Source organism: Homalodisca vitripennis, chromosome 1 (genome assembly GCF_021130785.1).
Source record: "Homalodisca vitripennis isolate AUS2020 chromosome 1, UT_GWSS_2.1, whole genome shotgun sequence".
Classification (NCBI taxonomy): domain Eukaryota; kingdom Metazoa; phylum Arthropoda; class Insecta; order Hemiptera; family Cicadellidae; genus Homalodisca; species Homalodisca vitripennis.
In genome coordinates, this window is record NC_060207.1 from 159220423 (window position 1) to 159243314 (window position 22892).

General features: G+C 32.9%; 1 protein-coding gene across 4 annotated transcripts in view; it reads right to left on the minus strand.

The window, feature by feature from the left end:
* Nucleotides 1-22892, minus strand: part of LOC124375195 (nuclear exosome regulator NRDE2) — a 50718-nt gene that overhangs the window by 11557 nt on the left and 16269 nt on the right. For 2 of the 4 annotated variants that reach the window (XM_046833303.1, XM_046833304.1), the window contains exons 7-15: nucleotides 19209-19581; nucleotides 12508-12651; nucleotides 9714-9792; nucleotides 9506-9576; nucleotides 8062-8262; nucleotides 4836-5125; nucleotides 3418-3575; nucleotides 3273-3317; nucleotides 1282-1569 (exon numbers count right to left, since the gene is read on the minus strand). In XM_046833303.1, coding sequence (XP_046689259.1) covers nucleotides 1282-1569; nucleotides 3273-3317; nucleotides 3418-3575; nucleotides 4836-5125; nucleotides 8062-8262; nucleotides 9506-9576; nucleotides 9714-9792; nucleotides 12508-12651; nucleotides 19209-19581 — 1649 coding nt within the window. The remainder of the gene's footprint in view (nucleotides 1-1281; nucleotides 1570-3272; nucleotides 3318-3417; nucleotides 3576-4835; nucleotides 5126-8061; nucleotides 8263-9505; nucleotides 9577-9713; nucleotides 9793-12507; nucleotides 12652-19208; nucleotides 19582-22892) is intronic. The other 2 variants (XM_046833305.1, XM_046833306.1) reach the window with 2 other exon arrangements.

The window sequence follows — 22892 nt, forward strand, 5'->3', positions numbered from 1 at the left end:
ATATTTTACATTTCTTAAAAGTAAGTTTAGTGCGTATCCAAGTTATAATTTTTCTATGCCTAGTTTAGAATGAATCTATGACAATTTTTAGCAGTTATTGTGTTCATGAACTATCATTCCTTTGTATAAGCCCAAATATAATATACAAATATAAAGGATACATACATTTTTTTCGATTATAATAGTTTCGGGCGTTACAGTTGGCCAAAATACAAAAAAGTCTCCTGGAATTTCTGTACTGAAGGTGATTGCAATAAGTAGTTATGAAATCACCAAGAATAAGAACAAGGTAGGTGTACGCTACACCATGAGCTGCATAACAGGCTTTGATGAAGTTCAATGTAAAATTTCAAGTCTATACCAAGTTTCATTATTGACAGACAATCATATGGAAAAGAAAATGTTATATCCCTGACAAACAAAAGAAAAATTGCATCAGCCTACAGATTGACAGGCTTCATCAAATTCCATGGTTGGACATGCTACCATGGAGCATCGTAGAAGTCATCTAGTCTATGTAGAAATGAAGTTTCATTAAAATTATAAAAAGTCTAGAGATGAAATCTTTCTCAAGATATCTTGCCACATGATATATTCACATTTTTGTTCACCAATTTGGGTTTCATATCAGTGTTTCAATAATAAAAGTCTACACATATAGTCAACATAAAATGATGCTTTATGTGTTAGGATAGTTAGGCTACATGTGTTTAATACATCACAAGTTAAAATCTCTTATGAGTATACTTATAAATTTATTAATTCTGCTATTTTTTCATTGCCATCATGGTTACCCATAAGACCAATGTAAAAATATCTGCTAACGCCTAGCAAATTCCCATGGAGTGGCATGCACCATAATAAAACTCAGTGTTCTTCATATAGAAATGAAGCTTCATGCACAATTTTAAGTCTATAGATAACAGGATTTTTCCGGACATTTTCCATTGTTCAGTGAAACAAAAAATCGGGAACACTACGTTAGAGATCTACAATCCTATCTCTTCTTCAGGTAAATTACTAACCTAACACATAATTACAAACTATGTTAAATGAACAAATCATACCAGAGCGTTGTGATACCAGACGTAGGTGGTTGGTCAACGAGTGCAGACGTGTTGTGACCTGTATTCTGCAGTTCAGTTTTAATAATTAGTGTTGTGTTTAGTTTTTTATTAAGTGCATGTTTTTTAGAGTTAGTGAAGTTGACACACAACATGGTGGTTGTGATTCCTGACGTAGGCGTGCCACAACGCTCTGGTATGATTGCTGGTTACTCACAGTGTGTTAGGAGAGCAAGATATCAAGTCTATATGATGTTGGAGTAGTGATGTGGCCTCCCATACAGACTGTGTGACGTACAGCAGCACGCTATGACACGCCAGCCACTCCACCAGCAGGTGAGGAGTCAAGGCCATAGCTACTGTTAGATGCTCTGCAGCCAATGGTGAGTAGCGCTCTACCAGTGCCGCAGTCTGCTGCTGCCACTTTGCTAGGCTGCGCTTTACTGCCACTTCACTCACTGGTTGCTCATCCACTAGTGATGTTAACACTCTCACAACATTGTCTCTATAACAAGGATAAAAATTACCTTTCTTAAATGATCTAACTCTGTACGTATAACCATTTAAATTATATTTTTTATTTTCTTCTTAAATTAATTAAAATATATCTGCTTAAGTTTTAAAACCAATAAACTGTTATCATATTGAATGTATTTTCGAATTAGCTCTTTCAAAAAATTACATCATGTATATACACACACACGAGGTTTTTTTGTTTCTCAGGTTCTGACTGACAATCAAAAGGAACATCGAGTTGAAACATGTTGTATTTTTAAACAACAGCATGAAACTGATCCAGATTTGTTGTCAAAGATTGTGGTATTATTTTATCATTAAAACAGTTTTAACAGCATTTTTACCGAGTAGAGAACAAAATTTCACAGCTGCACGTTGTTCATTTAAACTTTCCATCATAAAAATTTAAAACAGGAACAAAACAGCACTAGCAAAAACAATTACTGTAGATGAATGGAACAGGCCAGATTGACAATACAGGCGGCACTGAACTAGCTATGAGTCGCACTGTACACGCCTGGCGGCAGAAATGCGTCCTACACAAGCTCCGGCCTCGGCAATGCTATTCCAGTTTGTTTTGGGTACCCCCTTGTATATATATTATGGGGCTTTATCTGTAATTTAGCAGTCTGAAGAAACCACCAAATATGCCTTTTCTAAGCAATTATAAGACTGATATGGATGTGACTGACACACCATTGCCAAATATCACAAATGCTTTTATTTCATTCCATGACTTACTTTGTTTACAGTAAACTTTCTCATAAAACCTTACACCGGGCCCAGTTTATTGCAGAAAATACATTGTTTGGCAAAACATAAGCTCCTTTATAGTTTTCTCCTTCTCAAGACAACACATAGTAAAACATAGCATTTATAAATTATAGTAACTGTTTCTAAAACTACATTTCATGAGAAAAATTAATTATGTGCTACATTGTATATACTAAATAGGTTAAGTATTACTAGAGTGTTAAAAAAATATGCAACATTTACAAAACCAGAGTCAATCCAAGAGATTTAGCATGGTTGCAGAGCTAGGGTTAAACAAAATCTCTTATTCACAAATCAAATTCTAAATTTCTGGTGTCTGGATTTCTAATTATACTTTATTGAAATTATTTAAATACTATAATGAATACACTGTCTTTATTAACCATAATTTTGTTTATGGTCTCGGGTTTTTTTTTCACAGAAACCCCAAACATTAACTTGTAATGGTATGTAAATGGAAACATGTGGAAATGCTCTGGAATTAAGGTACCTTGAGTAATCACTTACTGACAGAGTATTCGATGATACAAATCTGATACAATCTTGCTACAATTAAATCTTTGACCTCTACTAAGGACATATTAATATGACGTACCAATTTGTATCATATTCACTACAGTACCACTCATCTCTCAACACCCTCATCTTGATCTGATTGATGCTCTTTCCTACTTAGAAAGACTGGATATAGGAAACCAACATATATTATACATTGTGTCTTGGTGCAAAAAAGCTTATCAAAAACATATCTACCATTAAAAAATTCTGTTGAAGAAATTAGTACAGTGAGTGATAAAGAAATTTAGTGAGTAAAAAGAGGCAAATATATCAAAAATCTTCAATATCTCAAATAATTCAGAAGTATTGGAATCAAGAATCCAGATAATACAATCCCCATTTATATAGTTAGATACTCACTTTTCTGTCAAGTGATCCTTCAACAAGAGGCAGTCCACCAGCCGCCTGGACAACAGAGTGTAGTGTAATTCAGGCTCACTGGTCAGAAGTATTGGAATCAAGAATCCAGATAATACAATCCCCATTTATATAGTTAGATACTCACTTTTCTGTCAAGTGATCCTTCAACAAGAGGCAGTCCACCAGCCGCCTGGACAACAGAGTGTAGTGTAATTCAGGCTCACTGGTCTTTGAGCGAGGCATGTTTAACGCTGTCTCCAGAACTTTGCATGCCTTTGCTAGGTCTCCTGTTTCTCGTTCCAGCTTTCAACCACAAACAGTAGTTAATAAAGTACTGAACTTTATACAAAGTATGTTGTCAAAAGTGACAAGACAAAACTTGCAAAATAAAAATGACAAAGGACTGTAAATGACAATTAACTGGATTTTTACAATTATTGGCAATTATCATGAACAAAACCAGAGGAAGGGAAACACATGGAACAAAGATAAGAGTAAGATATAAGTAGGAAAGTCACAAATATTGGTTATACATATTAAATAACATCACAATTTTGGCTTAACATCATAGTCCTGCCACAATACCACAAGATACACAGAGAGAATGTCATAGACAATGTGTAGATGTGGCAAGCCAGTTATAAAGAACCTTTAATCTAGATGAGAGTTCCCCTTTTCAAGTTTTTATTGTTTTTGATTTTGTTTCTCATTTTTATTATCAATTACAAAAGTAAAATACTATTAGCTCTAAATTTTAAAATAAATAAACTCTATGAAATCTGGTACACGTTGTTAATTTTTTTTATATTTATTTGTATGCAAGTGTTATCTATATAAATGTTGTAATAAAAGTTGTAACATTTTTTTCTTAAATAGTATTCCAATTTAAAAGAGTGGACATAGGTTTTAATAAGATATATGAACAAAAATTGAAAATATTTTAGTAAGTGACGCATAAATTCATAAAATAGAAGATAGAGATTAAAACATTTAACCCTTCACAGACAGGTAAAAATTGGCAAAATACATAATTTTTTTGAGCTTGGGAAAAACATGGTTGATATATTTCTTCAATGTGTGTGTAGGCACCACTTAAATGCAAACATTTTAACATTCCCTCATGACACACAAACTTTTGGCAATGGTATGGTATGCATGTGAAGATACATGTGGGAGAACTTTTTGTATGAAAACCCCATATTGGTAGCAATTAGTGCTTCTGATGATAAACCAATAATAAAAGGGTTAGATATATACATGAATTTGTGTACAACTTAAGTTACTTCTAAAGACTCTTATAGCTTAGAATGGTTCCCAAACCAATTTTAATTGTAATCTAAAACTATAATGTAAAATTAAAATCATGTTCACAGGATGATTTTGTAATTAAAATCGGAAATATAAATTTGTATATGTATTTAAAAACTAATACTTTGTAGGTATTATCTTTCGATCTTTATAAACAATATTATCTTTCAATTATAAATCTATGTGTTTTTCCCAGAACAAAATACTGAAATTCATTGTAGGAATTAAAACAGTGAGGTAGATTCCCATACTCACCAGAGCGTATTCAGCATATAGCAATAAGTTTTCTCGGAACTGTTGCTGCTTGAGGAGCTGCTTGGCATGTGTCCTAGCGTGCTTGACTACTTCACCACCCAGTCGTCGACACAGCAGCCCATATAGCCTCAGTGTCCAGACATGCACCACCACGCTCTCGGTCTGTGGCAGCAGTTCGGCACAGTGTTGCATCACGGCCACTAGCCAACTTAGATACTCTGACTGACCTGGCTGCTGCTTCATGTACTGTGGCTCCACCACCAACTCCTCACACCCCGACAGGTATCTACCTGGACAATGGAGACTCAATCATTTGTCATTTTTATGGAAAAATTCTAACCTTTCACTTGTGACCTTAAAAAAGGACCAGTCATGCCATCTGAATAATGACCGAATAAGACTAGCGGTCCTAAAATCAAACAGCATTTTGATTGATTGTGATGCTTTAATAATATTATTGCTTTCCAAATAATTACTAGTAACATTTTAATACTTTAAGATAAAATCAAGATTAGTGCTACAATGTAAATTGAGATGTCATTCGATTTTCAAATAAATATAAGTAAAAGATGTGTTGTATTGTAAATAACATTTTTGCGTGTTAGAGAAAATTAGATGAACATTTTATAAACACCAACCGATAGGTAGGTAGGTACATATTAATATTACTGATAAGCAGATATTAAGGTATACAAACAAAATAAATGTATGTCGCTTGTTGTTCTTCATATCTCTTCTGGTAGAAGGTTTCCTGGAATACAAAGCTTTCTTTATGATCCATATGGATTTTCTGCATCTTTTGGCTGTTTACATGAGTTATCTTTTCAGCTGAACATTTTAATTTTATTTTCTACCAGTATTCATCCTTTTTTTATCATCTGGTGAAAGATTAACACCAGACATCTTATCATCACTTGCACTGTTGTTCTGGTCCCACTAGCCAGTTTCCTGCTCATTCAGCCAGTTAGTGGTGCTGCGAATCTTAATATTTTTGAAATAAAAATAACCCACACAATGAAGAATGTCATTTGCAATTTCATTCAGTTGAATTTTCAGTTTCAAAAAAATTGTCGCTTGCAACATTGTTCTACAGAGCCATACGTTTATGGGCATAGATAAAAAAAAAACAATGTTCTTATTATTAACACTTTGAATCCCAAGCCCGAGCTCAGGCCGGGCTGTGTCAATATCGTCAATGACCCAAGCCCGAGCTCAGACCGGGCAGTCTATTTTTAGTTCGTGAAAACTGGTAATTCGCATTACTGACGTTTTTAGAGGTTGTGTTATGTTTAGCAAGTCATATTAGAATAATTTTATTAGTCTTTGGTTATTTATAAACGGTTACAAGCAAAAAAATATTATAACAGAAATTGTGTAACAAACATCTGATACGACGCCGGGTCACCAACTACGCAGTTGTCAGCTGGTGCCGTGACGTCTGCACTGTTTACACTAGTTCTGTGTTTTACAGTGAATTATAAGTTATTTTAGCTACAGTTGTTTATAAAATTAGTATTTGGAGTGCTCAGTTATTGTTTTTATTATGTTATTTAGCTTACATTAGTCAAGAACTACGTATTTGTCTGCTACTGCCGTGCCGTGGCGTCTGTACTCTTTGTACGTCTACTCGCTTTGTGTTTTACAGTGAAATAAAAGTTGTTTTAGTTATAGTTATTTATACAATTAGGATTTTGTGTATCTCAGTGTTGTTTTATTATGTTATTCAACTCACACGCGTAAAATGAGTGAATTTTCGGATCCCAAAACAATGAAGCTTCTCGTTGATACATTGTATAATACAGATTCTGACTTACAGACTTACAGGCAGACATTTTCCCGAAAAAATTCCTCCGACTGATAAGAAGGTCCATCCAACAAGAGTGTGTAAAGTTTGTTCAGAGAAAAATAAACAAACCACAGGCAAATCTGGAAGAAAAGAAACTGTGTGGTTTTGCCCAGAGTGTAACACTGCCCTCTGCCTTCCTGAATGTTTCAAATTATTTCACACTAAAGCTAACTACTTGTACATAGGACTACATTCTCTCTATTCAACTTTTCATCTGTGTTATTTACCTTGATTATAAATAAATATATTTGAACTACAACTTCTTGGCTTTATTTTGATGTGTAATATGTTATGGTTAGCTGAAAAGAATCATGAAGAAAAATGTATAAACAAACTTGTGCTTTATGTTCCAATTTTTATTCTTCAGTATTTTACACACTTTTTATGGACTCAACATATTCGTTGATTTCAAAAAAGTTGATATATTTACCTTGGATATATATACATATAATTGAACTACAACTTCTTGGCTTTATTTTCATGTGTAATATGTTATGGTTAGCAGAAAATAGTCAAGAAGAAAAATGTGCAAATAAATTTATGCGTTATGTTCCAATTTTTTTTCTCCAGTATTTTACACACTTTTTATGGACTCAATATTTGTCAATACAAATATTCAATACAAAGTCAATACTTCAAAAAGGTAAATAACATTGTTAATAGTTTTATTTATATTTTTCTGCTTTTTAATTTGATATATTGGTTGCTAAGAAACTATAACTTACAATTTTTTTACAATTTAACTAAAAAACCCTTGAAATGGCTGGGACAGCACATATAAATATTACTAAGAACCCGGGACTCAAAGTGTTAATAAAATGTCTATTAGGTGACTTGGAGCATGGGAGCAAAATTACAAAATAAGTATATTATTAAGATTCACCAAGAAATACAATTTATTTGTATTCACAAAATAAATTAAGAAAAGAATGTAATTTTTTATTTAATTAGACTATTTAATAAAATACCATAATACTTAACTTTGATAACGTTATGGTATATATTACATTAAGCGAACATTTATACATTGTCTTACCAAACCAAATATACGTTAATAACAAGTCTTATGGGTTTAATACTACTTATATAATTTGATTACAAACTGAACAAGAACAAAGACAGAAACATAAACCTAAAGGGGCTAGAAGATTTATTATTAGTGACATTTTATAATTATATTTAAAGAAGAGGATAATATTAGCTACTAATATTATAAGAATAGTTGTCTTATAATTAATTGTAAAAATTATTTAAACATTAGTATTTTAAATCATTGACAATGTACCTGTTTATAATTAATTACTTGTAATAATAAAAAAAACATTTATACCATAAAGATTTGTATACTATCTATTGTCAGGGTGGACCCTAGTTACTCACAGTCAGTGGGAGTGGATATTCCTGACTGGTAGAAGGCAGCTAGCAGTGTTTCTGCATTGTTGATAGCAGAAGAAATGTCCAACACACCCAGACATTTGAGCGTGGAGTGTCGACAAGGCAACAGAGGCACCTTCAGTAGCACAAGGCAGGAAACAACTAGAGGCAGGCGCAGCTCCACAGACATCACTGGCTGCAGGAGACCTGGCAACCACAAAAATACCATTTATTGTCTGACATCTGAGCATGGAGTGTCGACAAGGCAACAGGGGCACCTTCAGTAGCACAAGGCAGGTAACAACTAGAGGCAGGCGCAGCTTCACAGACATCACTGGCTGCAGGAGACCTGGCAACCACAACAATACCATTTACGTATTGTCTGACATCTGAGCGTGGAGTGTCAACAGGGCAACAGGGGCACCATCAGTACTAATGTTTTATTCAAATAAACTTGTTGTTATAATATAAAACACAATATTAAAAGTTTTAACCCTTCACACACCTACTATTAAATCCAGTGATTTCCCTATAACGCCAAGACATCTATAAAATATATTTTTCTTTAAGTTCAAAGCTAATTTTTTATTACAAATATCCTATAAGAGGTAGACAGAAAATAATTAAACAGGGAATTTTAGTAAAATTAACATATTTATTGATCAAAGCTAAAAATAAAAATTTATTATACTACTGTGAAATTGATCTAAATTCAAATTTTTTGTACAAACTAATAAAACTGATAAATTACCTAAACTACTAGTTATTAGAGCAATTCCTTATATACGTTTCATAGATAAGGCCTATCATCTTATCTTATCATCTGGGCAGACAACAATATATTTGGTTATGGCTCTGTAGGACACACAGAACAGACCTGCAGGTGGACTGTGCTAGACAAAAGGCATCCCCCTCCCCATGCCAAGGAGTGAAGATCATCTATAAATACTTCCTTATCAACTGTGATAAGCATGGAGCATGCACCTGCCATTTCAAAGGTCTTTTGTGAACTAAAAAACACTCGAAGAGACAAAATGTGTAATAACGGATATATTTGTGTAGTCTACCATTCTGATATATCTGTCTACGGCATGAGAAGGGTTAAGATCTTTATTAGTCATAAAGCATATTACAAAAGTGCAATAGATATCGTCAGATACAATTTAATCATTAATTAAACAACAGAGAGCCTTACAAATTATCTAAGAAAGCCTGTGTTTGAACTCAAAGAATTCTCAGTTGCTTCTACTGTGATTGTAATAAAGTTAAAATCAAAAATAGTAGTATAAGACATGATAATAAAACACGTAGCTTTCTATTAATAATAAGCATCATAATGTAATAAGCGTTCAGTTTTATTTCAAAGAACTTTTATTAATGTTAGTATTAGAGGAAATGTTTTAATTCTGAGGGTGTAATAAATGTAAAAGCAAATGCAAGAGAATGTTACCTGACATGTCATCTGAGAATACCACTCTTTGTGGGTCTGAATCACAATTAGGATCTGGCAGGAAATGGTACCCAGCTCTAAGCTTCTCCACTCTTAGCCACAATACACTGAGGGGTAGTCCACTAGACACTACACTGTCCTCCTGCTCCCCTGTAACAATATCAAATAGTAAGTACCGTGCATGTCAGAGCCTATCAAGAAATGGTACCCAGCTCTAAGCTTCTCCACTCTTAGCCACAATACACTGAGGGGTAGTCCACTAGACACTACACTGTCCTCCTGCTCCCCTGTAACAATATCAAATAGTAAATAGCATGCATGTCAGAGTCTATCAAGAAATGGTACCCAGCTCTAAGCTTCTCCACTCTTAGCCACAATACACTGAGGGGTAGTCCAATAGACACTACATTGTCCTCCTGCTCCCCTGTAATAATATCAAATAATAAGTACCATGCTTTTATACTAAGCTACCCGACATTGAGGAAAGTTATTAGACTCTATAACATCCTGCTCCTTTGTTACTTCATTATATCAGTATAGATTATATTATAGGACTTACAAATGGAGTACTGTGTTCAAATAAAAACATAAAATGTACAAAAACACTAAACTTTCAGTGTTATTACTTCATGATAGATCTTTATTGTATTAAAACTCCTAAAATATTATGTAATCTAATGTTCTGCTTTATGCGTTATTCATACTTTGGAGTATAACTTTAACTGAACTTAACATTAACAAAGCATTATTATGATAACATTGTTAAGCTTAAAAGTCATGTGTTGATCCATACTCTTACACATTTTGTATGAGGTGTGATCAAATAAGGAATATTTTTTATTTAAAAAAGTAATAAACTTACATCGGATTCGATTTAATCTCCTTCAAAGTACTCCTTAGCTGGCAATGCACTTAATCCAACATTTAATCCATGACTGGAATCATTTTTGAGAGGCTTCTCTTTTGGAAGGGTTTTTAGCTGCTCAGTCGTGGCCCTCTAAATGGTGTCAAAATGTTTTTCTTTACGTACATTTTTAATATTTGGGAAGAGCCAGACGTCGTATGGGGCTAAATGGGGTAACTATAGCAGATGTGCAACCCAGCAGGGATCACTTCTGGCTGGTTTATACCTTCCAGTTGAACACACCACTGGGCACAGCAAAAACCGATGTGTCACTTCAATCTGGACAACCTTATGGATGTCCAGGAGCGGCACATCACTAATCGCAAATGTTGAGATTCTGGGGTTCATGGGCAATTCAATAGGTCTAGTCTAGTGTGGGAGATGACTGTTGGAGTTGGTAGGGTTTGTTTCCTAACCCTAGAGGTTCTTGCTAGCCTCAACAAGATCGTGCCACCCCTGCCTTTGACTGGAGAGGCTGGTTCAGAGCTGGCCTCCCCTTCTTCCGGGTAGACAAGACTTGTAGTAGACATGAGATGTAGTGGTCTAATTCTTCCTAATGGATCTAAATAGGAAGCGGCCCCTACTCCCTAACCTTACCCATCCTGAATATCCTGTCACTTCGGAAGCAGCACAAAGGTTCTTACAGGACTAAGTGCAATTTATAAGCTTCTTGTCCTAAGAGAACAAAAAAATCAATGGCAGATGTGGACAGACAGGAACACTTTTTTATGCCAAAAACTCATGAATGGGAAGCGAGGTGTGACAGTGCATTGTCGTAATAAGGAAGCCATTCGCCCATTTTTCTGGACTCTTCATATGTCATTTCACAAACGTCGAAGTACGCCATTATCAAATTCAGAGTTCAGAGTTGTTCCCCTTGGAACGAAATCTGATTGCACTATGCCCTTATTATTGAGAAAAAAATGAGCATGACCTTGATGTTCGATTTTGACTAATGTACCTTTTTAGGCCGAGGAGATGCACTGGTAATCAATTGGGAACTTTGCGTTTTGGTCTAATAGTCATATCCACAGACCCATCTTTCATCTTCAGTTAAAATTTTGGCCATGAAGTCCGGACCTGCTTGAATACGATCCTTCAACTCTGCGCAGACTGATACACAATTTTCCTACTGTTCATCACTCAAAAGTCTACAGGCAAATTTTGCACTCACTTGTTTTGCAAATTATTAGTTAAAATGCTTTGAACGAAACCATACAAAATGTTAAGATATTCCAATAGCTCTCGAATAATCATTCGCCTGTTTGAACCAACTTTCTACTTTTTGCACATTGTCATCAGTTTTTGAGATTAATGGGTGTCCCGAAATGTGTTAGTCTTCAATCAACTCATTTTCGCTTTTAAATCGGTCATACCACTTGTATATAGTCTTCAGAGTTACCACATCATCGCCATACACAGATTTTAACATTTTGTTGTTCGAAATCCATGATGCGCCACAGACACTATAAACACCATCTCACTCTAACGGCTCTGGCAGTCGACTGATAAGCTCCAGTGTGTTGAAACCTGTCACTACCTGTCTCAAAAGATCACACTACTAGGAAAATTACATTATATGGATGTAACATCAGCAGTTGCGGTTATAGAAATTCATTCAACATATTTTTTGATCACACCTCGTATATATAATTTAATACTAAATTTTGATTAGATCACTTTCATTAGGAATAGTTTCTCTAAATTGTGTGATTCCTAAAGGAAATATTTCCACCATATATAGTAAGATAATAAAATTATGAAAATAAAAACGTTTAGCACATAAACAAACTGAAGTAACAAGATACTGTATGGATAATGTATTGCACCGGTTTGCTTATCAATAATTTTAAAGTTCACCACACAAAACTGCAGTGTAAAAGATAAAAAGGCAATATAATGTAACTAATGATAACAGTTACATACTAACTCATAAATGTTACTGCAACTCTCGAGTTAATATTAAGACTAAAAATTAATATTAACTCCACAACAGTTTATGTTTCAAGATAACAGCAGGAATAAAATTTATGACTACAATGTTCATACAATATACATATTTTCATCTAAGTTTATTGTCTCCAAGAGTTGAACTCACTGAGTTTGTCATCAAGTTGAATGGCAGGAACAGTGAACTGGCCCGAAGCTGTGAGACTGAGACTCAGGTACATCTGCAGTAACATCCACAGCTGTTCCCACAAGCCTGCTTGTTGTAGGAACAATCCACATTCCAGCAGCAGACCTGGTAATACACAGTTACACTATATTGTTAACACATCTGTACTGGTTTTTAGAATTGGCCACTATAAATGGGGCTATTAGGCTCATTTTTATTGAAAGTAGGAAATCCAAAGAAAGTATTAGAGTTATGTTTTATTTCATGGCAACTAACTAGTGTCTGGATTTTCATTAGAAGTAATTGAACAGATCTTGTGAATTTAGTGAAAGAAGACGGACAGACAGGACCTAAATTTGTTCTGCCACGCAGGCCCAAGGCAAATTAGGGACAGAATAGCTGATTCAAACGTCTACACATTGTTGAAGCACTATTTATAACATGTACCTTTCTTCTGTCTACCGGTTGTGTCCTAGCCACCTCCCTCACTCTTCCTACATCCTCTCTTAGTAATTTCATGTCCAGATGATTTCCGTTCCTAAAGATATATTAAAATGGGAAGATTTCGTCTTTCAACGACAAGTTTATCATATTTCAGTGAATGATGGATATAGTACAGTAGTTTGCAATCTTTTATAATATTGTTAAATTATAAATCAAAATTAGTAAGCCCTGATTAAATTATCTGATTATAAATGAATTTCATCTTTTTACTTTAGGATTTGGAGCCTCTATTGGAGAGTATGTAAATTAATTTGCAAAGATTAAATTGGAGAACAAGAACATAATATATGTATACTGAGATACATATTGATAGTAAAAGACAGATAAAATCTGAAAACTTTTCAATTATTATGTCACACATTGAACCCTAAGCCTATAACATTGAATTTACTCAAAACAATTTTAAATTATGAAGACATTGTTTTAACCTAACATATTATATATCAAATTAAAGAGGAGAACACACAGTTTTAGAAAATGTGCCTTTTTATCATAAAATAATTATTTGAACAAAATTATAAAGTAAACAAATTTATGGAAAAAAATAAAATTTGAAAAATTGTAACTTTGTATAAATATTTTTCAACCCCCTAATGTTCTATAAATGTGTTTTTGATATAAAACTAACATAAAAGAAAGAAAGTATTCATGTTAGTACTAATGGAAGGCCTATCATAATCATACTCAGCATCATTCATGTCTTGATCATTAGGCCTAACCTCAAAATCTGGATCAGGATCATTGTCGTTGAGAAACTCACCCTATGATCCAGAATCATAAATTTGACCCAAGATTCTTTCAAACTGAATCGCAGATGATCTTTTATTTTCATTAAAAATATGATCATCCTCCTCCAAATCATACTCAGAATCTGACATCATATCACGTATCATGCGCATCGTTATTTTGTCTAAATGATTACTCATTTTACACAATGATCGAGAAAAATAAAACTTGTATCACTAAGAAACCAATCAAAATAAACTAAACCATCACTAAACCAACATTTATCACTTTATTCAGTAACAATGGAACTTTGTTTATAAATAACAATGATCGCATCACTGCATCGTCAGACGGTTACGTAACTAAGCAGTTGTACAATATTTGAAAATACTATTTTTACAGCTGCACAACTGTTACTTGTAATGAAAAGGTGTATAAATATAAACAATATAACATAGGAAATAGTCTGAAACAACTAAACCCGATTTTTTACCGAAAACCTAAATGTATTGAATTAAGTACCAAGATATACAATGGCGTACATGCTAGCCACACCTGTACTCGGGCTCCGTATTCAATGTGTTAATATAAAATACGGGGACATTCAATTTTGAATGTAGTAAAGTGTGGTGCATTGAATATAATCATATAGACGCTTCATGTAAATGATTTTACTAGTTCGTATGATTATTTGTAGGATGGAATATATAGGATAAAAACTCATAGTAAGATGTTTATTGTTAATGCTAGTTCAAAGCGAGTGGAACAATTTTATTCTAAAACAGAAGATTTTAAAGGTATTTTTATTTCAAGTTTAATATTTATTTTAAAAGGTTTGCACGAATACTAAGTTCTTAAACACAAATTAAGTATCAGTTTTTTTCTTAAATTATTAAAAGTTTTAGTGGGCCAGGTAATTTTTATTTAGTTTATTGAGTTATTTATTTTAAATTCCCTAATACCAATGGCTGTATTTGAGTATTGTAGTTTATGTTTGCGTAACATAAGATATAATTAATTTTAGATTTATAACTGACTTGACTATATTTATAATGAAAGCTGTAATGACACTTTGTCAATGATCTTTATTTTATGGCAATAAAAAATGTTGATTGATTGATTGAGTGAATGATTTATATTTTGAAGACAAATAATTTGTTTATAAAAGTCTGTATTATTTTGGTTAAAAATATAATGTGATATATTGAATATACAGGGTTATCATAAAAGAATGGTGTGATTTCAAACATGGCTTAAAGAAAAACTGAATTACTTACAGTTAATACTGTTTATTCACCTAATTTGTCATCTCAAGCAGTTTTATTTTACATAATTAATATATTTCAATATGTGCGGCCTTAGTTGCTTGACAAATATCCAAACAATACTCAACTTCTCTCCAAACATTTGTTAACATTTCTACAGTTATGGTTGTTATTGCTCCATTAATCATGTATTTTAAATTGTTCAGGTCACAATTTTTTTGTGAATAAACAACGCTTTTGATCTACTACCACAAGACAAAAATCATGTAAGGTCTGGAATTCTTGGAGGCCACAGCATAGGTCCTTTCCGGCTTATCCATCGATCTAAAAATTTTTCTTTCAAAGCATCCGTGACCAATGCACTGAAGTGTGGAGGAGCAACATCGTGAAAAGAACTTGATAAATATTTACGAGTTCATCTAGCTGAGGAAACTAATGATTGGTTAACATGTCAAGATACACAACTCCATTGATGTTTTTTTTTTCAGCAATGAAGAAAGGTTCTATTACGTGGTTTTTCACACCACCAAACATTAACTTTAGGTGAATCACGTTGTTTCCCAACAATTACATGTGGGTTTTCAAAGCCCCATATTCGTGAAATGTGTCTGTTAACACTTCTATTCAAATGGAAAGTAGCTTTGTCTGTAAAAATTATATCATCTAAAAATGATTTGTTTTCACTTATTATGTCCAACATTTCAACAGCGAAATTGTAACGGTTTTCACAATTATTGGGTTTTAATTCCTGTAGTATCTGAATTTTATAAACGTGTAGTTTGAGTTTTTTACGTAAAACTTCATGAACTGTTGTTTTTAGAATACCTAATTCAACGCTTCGACGAGGGATAAACTTCCCAGGATTTCTAATTGCCAATTGTCTAATTAGTTCAACTGTTTTGTCTGGTACACCTGGTCTACTGGTTGATTTCTGTTTCTTAACTCATCCAGTTTTTTCAAATTGTTTACACCAAGGTGTTATGTTGTTTTTGTGTGGTGGATCTCTTCCAAATTCACGTCGGAACGCACGTTGAACTAAAATTATGGATTTTAATTCAGCCAACAATAAAACACACTTATCTTTATCCTTTATCCAAGAACATTGTAACTTACTAAAATCACCGCAACAACAAACCAATAACTGAGTTCATAACAACTTATAAAAAAACTTTTGGGTTGGAGACTTTCAGAGATGCCAATTAACATCTGAAAATATCCCTACTACTTCCTATGAATTACTGAAACCACACCATTCTTTTATGATAACCCTGTATTTAAAGATTTCAGATGTTTAATTTATGGATGTCCGATCTATTGAAAAACAAACTTTACAATTATTTTTAATCTAATTTAAATTTTTGTGTTTATAAACTGATATATCAATATAATTGGAGAGAAGACATTAAAGAACATGTAAAGATACAAAATTGTCCTGACATACAGAACATTTAAGCCTGTTACATACTGAAATTGTTTTAATCTCCAAATTGTATTTCTTAATAAAATTAATTATTATAAAAAAAATAAAGGTAATAGAATTAATTGGTAAAGAAACTGGTTTTCTGAAAGAAGTGTAAACACTAATAAAGTTTTACTTGACTGTACATTATTTGGGTGCTCAGAGTTTTATTTATTTAAAACATTTTTTAGTTAGCCACAAAAACTAAAATGATCTGATGATTTTTGAGTTTAGACGTTTTACACAGATTGATAACAAAAAAACTTGGGTAAGGAGTCTTCTTTTAAAAATTTGTTATTAGTGCACTATTTTCCTTATAATGATTTAGAGATTATTATTGATATCTGCTGAACATTAAGGATCATTGACTTAAATGAATGTTAAATATCCTGAGAAATTAATTTGTGGGATTGGTATTGAGAACAAAAAACATTTATGCGTATGAGGAATTTCTCATATAAAAATTAGGGATGGACTGATACCAAAAACATTAATTCCGATACAGATACCAAAATTGTGGTTTTGATTCTCAATTCTGAATTCGATGCAAATTCTTGCATTATTTGTAACTCAAAATATAATACACTAAATGAATTTCTTTTGATAACATTAACCCATTCGTGACTGAATAAATTACTATAATTTTTGGACTACAGAACTGGATTTTTTCCATGCTTTCGTGTAAGAACAGGTGCACTTTGCATAACACTTACTGTATAACATGCTATGAATATTATAAATTTATCTCAGTTATTCCTTGTTATTTATGAATACAAAATGTTAGTTTTTTTTAAATATACATATATTTACACTATTTACAAATTTTTATTATACTTCTTTAGAAGTTGGTTTGGGTGTAAAACACCTCAAAACATGTTACCAGATGAAGTAGAACATGATACTTTTTACATTGGTACACTGTTTCACTTCTTTTCCCATATGAGGCACAAACTTTACATTTTCTTGAGGGCCTGGCTTTGGTGGTTGGAGGTATCTTTTCAATAAAATGCCCCCAAAACTTTCCTTGAAGGCACAGTGGTGATTTTCCACAAGCGGGAGAAATACCAAAGGGTTACCTGAGCCCAAAAGGTTTCGTCACAGAAGTGATTGAACACATCTGATTTAGTGCAGTTTTCTCCTAACTGCCTCGAAATGATAGGATGTATTCCATGATTGCCGGTAAAACGCATTGTACTAACAGTATTTGGTCCAACGCTCCACACAAAATCACAAGGCCTAGCCGGTGGGTTATCGTCACTTTCATTATCACTGCTGTCATCGTTTGTACCATCAGACATTTCATTATGTATCATGTCATCTTGTTCACTGTCACTTTCCTCATCACTACTTTCATCTAAAACATTAGCAACGTAAGCCGCAAAATCATCCGAATTTACGAACACATCATTCCGGTCACGAGGCGCCATCTTGACTGTTTACAAACGAAAGACAGCTGTTTTGGCAAGATGATTTGAGGCAATATCAGATGATTTTCAGCAACGAAGAAGAAGAAAAACATAGACTAGAATATTGAGAACAAAATATGCAGCAAATGTGAATGCCTCTGCGATCTATCGGAAATATATTCAACTACGTCGATCTCGTGTCTAGCGGACGGGCGGGGCCCGTCTTTAGTCGTTGGGCCGCGCGAAGAGAAGGACGGAAACTGCCCGTCCAATGTCTGGAATGGGTTAAAGCAAATCTGGCCAGTAGGAATGGCTAGCCAAAAATTCAAACCAATCTAGCCGTAATAAAACATTTTAAGATATAAACATACATATTTACTTATATAGAACATATTTATAGAACTAAAAAATTATGAGATAAATAAAAATTAGTAAATGTTTGTTTGTTTGTTTACTGCAGAGCAGCAGAAGTCTGAACATAGACACAACACATACAGCAATGGTTAAAAATGGCATTTATAAATTAAACGTAGAGGACCTGAAGGCGAAATATTATTTTAAAAACTATGATAATTTGTTAATTTGGTTATCAATCTGTCATACACGAAATATAAAGTAAACCTGTACAAGTAATTGGTATTTTAGTACTGCCTGATCAGCTATTGTACACATATTGAAACAACATAATTGTGTCAATGCAAAAGAATAAATGTATAAAATACCAATTTTTAGCAATAAGTTATTTATAAAATATGGTATTTGTTAATTTGATTGTCTATCTACATTTTATCATTCAGAAAGAACAAATAGTAAACGTTTTAACAATCAGTATTTTGCGTACTGCCAATCAGCTCTTGTCCTCGGATAGTTGCAACAGACTTGCTGTGATACTGATAAGCTTTTATCCATGATAAACATATCTAAATATTCTGTGGATTTGAGATTCAGCTCTAACACATTATTAATTGTGATATTGCAACTTTCCACGTATTTCTTTTGATTTATTTATTATTTAATAATAATAATACTTTTAAGATATTTGTATCGGAATCAAGTGAAGAGAGCTGCAGAATCAAGAATCCTCAGTGACACGTACAATATTATATGCCTATAACATTTATGCTAATAACATTTTGTTCAAAACTTTCATAGATTATATACATAGAACTACTGTAACATTTCTACAACCCAGGCTTTGGCAATAGTGTTTAATGTTCAATAATACTTAAATAGGCGGTACACATACCACTGAAATATTTAAACATCATACAGAACAATTTAAATAAATACACAAAATACCTAAATGACAATTTTAACACTTACGCAGAATGTCCTGTTCTATTACGAGGTCTGGTCTGTGGAGCCTTAGTTGACTGATGCGAGAGATAGCCTTGGAGAACACTTGTAGTACACCGGGGGCAGTACAACGTGCCACACTGTTGCGTGTTGTACGTATAAGACTGCGCCACCATGCGAAATTGCCTGGTTCCTGCGCCAATGCGCGCACACATTCCTCAGCTAGTCTGTCCACAGGCCACAAACGCTCACACAGTTCCAGCCGTTCCTCCAGCAACAGCTCTGATGCTGGGTTCTTCTGGATGGCTCGCTCTACTATTGCCAGCTTACGTTCAGATGTCACCCTCTCTCCTCCCATTGGATTTCTACGATAGATCTTTTCAAAGTCGAATACTGTGTCCTAAGAAAACACAAAAGGTTTCGTATAGGATTTAAAAAAGGCCAAAACTTACATTTCTTCAATGCATTAATATTTATTTATTGGTAATGTAGCATTTTTAAAGCTACATTGGTTTATATTTTTTATTAAAACTTCAATTAAATGAAAATTTTGGGAACGAAATATTGGGATTTCATTTTAGATTAGATTGTGAAAAGTCAGGGTAAAAACGAACATGTAATCCTTTGGCAAGTTAGTACTGGTAGTTTTAAATTGTTAGGAAGGCAGGTTGACTGCCTTGAATTGATTAGAACTTGTCTTATTGCGAGTATTGTTCTCCTGGTTTGATACAGCTGGACCAATGAGAGAACACCACGGATGTCCTGCAAAAGTGATTGAAAAGGGAAGTATTTAAGCGCCTGTTCATAATTTTCGCCCTTCTTTTGGTTATTTTCGTGATTAAGTTGATTACAGTGCACCGTGTTTCTTAAATTTTTTTCCATGAGGGATTTTAAGGAAAAATTAAATTCATAGAAACTACAGAGCAATCTGAATAACTTATTCTCAAAGAACAATAGAGCATAATAGAATCATACAAGTTACATTTGGTTCATACTTGCAAGAAAAGCGAATTAAATTTGAACTTAGTTAATAACTTTAATTGAGATTTGGTAATTTATTAATATTTAATTGGATTTGTTTTATTGTGAATTATTAATTGGAAATTAATTGAACATTAATAATTGTTTGAGAGAGTTGTAATCTGAATTGCAGAGACTTGAAAGTTAAGGTTCAACTACTGGACAGAGAAGTATAAATTTTTATTTTGAATTTTGAGTGAACTTAGAAGTGAACATTTTTATTTTAGTTATTTCCCAGTGGTATTTGATTTTTATTTTAAAACCTTATTATTTTATTTTAGAAGAGAGCTCTGATTTTTAGTTTGATAATATATTTGATTAATATTTTTATTTCTTGTCAAAGGAATTTTAAAATTTACTAAAAGGTTTGTCAATTCTTTGTGGAAAATAGAGTGATAAAAATTCTGAAACGTTGAACTTATTAATTTGCCAGTTTAAAATAAATCCATTGTTTTATTTAGAACTGTGATTTTTATTTTAGACAAACCTGATAATATTTAATAGTTAACAAATTTAGTAATAAATTGTACTTAATATTCACTAGGAGCTTACTAATCAAAAAATATTTTATATCGTCTTGGATGCCTTATTGATAATTTAAATATTAATACTCTGGAATATTAATATCTACAATCCAAGTCGTTATAGGTAACTATCCCTTCTGTAAAATAAAAATATGGAACACAAAACAAATTCATGACAATTTTTGTGTTTCTTAAATTTCTGCTTAAGAAGTTTTTTTGTATATTTGAAAAAATATATATGATAGCTTTTATTTCTTGTCGAATATGAGTGAGAAAGGTACCTCTATCAAATGAAAGATAATGAATGATCTTTATCATTTGATGAGGAAGTTATATGTTTTAAGTTACAAATCAGTAAGAGTTATAACTATCAAATCTCAATCAAAATTAAACAGTTTTATAACTGACAAAATTGATTTAAAATACATGGTTGAACGAATGCCAGACTTTGGGTCAGTGTGAGAGGCTTCATTTTCACCTCACAGCGGAGACAACATCCTAACCTGGAGAGCAACTCCAAATACAGACGTAGAAGTGGTGGTGAAGTTTACAACAAACTTGAACCTTCTAAGCGAACTCGTTTGAAAGTTATCGTGCATTCATACGGACACACACACAAAGACAGAAATCTAATTCACCTTCAACTGGTAAAAAAGACTCCACTAAACATTCAATTAAACTTCGTAGTAGGATTATAAATACATGAATATGTCTTAAGAATTCAACTCTAAATTTTACTACTAATAATTTCCTATACCATTTCCTTTTTTATCTTATGTACACAAGCAGACACAAACCGAGTTCACTTGTGTTTCCAAAACCATACAAATAAATAAAAACACTACTATCGAGCGACAAACATTTAGTGATTTTCAGGTGGTAAAAGGTAATCCTTTTGTTTTAAGAGCACTATCCTAGGCATATACAAACGCTCATTGTCCAAATTAGTATTATATTCAGGCAATGAACAAACTACAACAATCAATTCCCGGAATGGGTATTTTCATCTACGCAATACTCCAAGTAAATTTGGTTTCTAAGTAAAATAAAATACCACTACACAGTGTCAACATTTTCATTTACTTATCCTGCAGATTGCGTATTATGGATTTTTACTCAATAGTCAAAATGACTTCCTTTTGGTCCAACCCATGAATGCCGCTACTGGACATCCATAAGGTTACTCAGATTTAAGTGACACATTGGTTTTTGCTGTGCCCAGTGGTAGGTTCAACTAGAAGGTATAAACCAGCAAGAAGTAATCCCTGCTGGATATACGTATACAAAATCAGCCTATTGAAATTGTCCTCATGGTAGCGCTTTAAGAAAATGTATACATTACTTCACCGAACATGACCCCCGGAGCCATAAACTATAGTTCCAAATTTAATACATATATATGCTATATAACACAGCTAGTGGAAACCATAACTGACCCAAAAACCACCATGACCAGTTGAAACTTTGTACAAAAATTGATCATATATCTCGGAAAAATTCTTTGACCAGCTCATATACCATTTTATTCCAATCTGGCAGCCATTTAAAATTTTAAAAATATCTTAACTTTGTTATTTCTAGACATACAGAAAAAATAAAGTATTCTGAATCCATTAACTCCGTTCTTAACTTTTTGTCTCATACACAATTTTTCATCTCAAATTGTTTTCAAGATGTCCATTACATCCCATTAGAATATTTCAATCCCCAAGAAGTAGCTTAAAATAAAAAATAAACCAAATAAAACTTGGTACGAAAATAGATCTTATAAACATTTCAGCCACATTGATTTATCAGCGTGGTATACTATTTTTTAATTCTACATGGCGGCTGTTGAATCTTAAACAAAAATTCATAACTTGGTTATTTATGGAGCTTGAAATCAATTAATGAGTTCTGGAATGTTTAAAGTACTAGCTAAACTTTTGTATCTATAATGGTTTTCAAGATACTGATTACGTGTAAATCTCATAATAAATAAAAATCTGGAAGGACTGTGTTATATATATATTTATAATTGTTTCCATGGTTTTCACCGAATTTCTATTTTTTTTTTTTTTTTAACACAAACACTGTCCTGTAGTTCTTTTAAATAAGGTTAAAAGCATTGCTACTCCTGAAGAGGGTTATTAGATTAATTAAAAGAATATATAACCCTTCTTGTAAC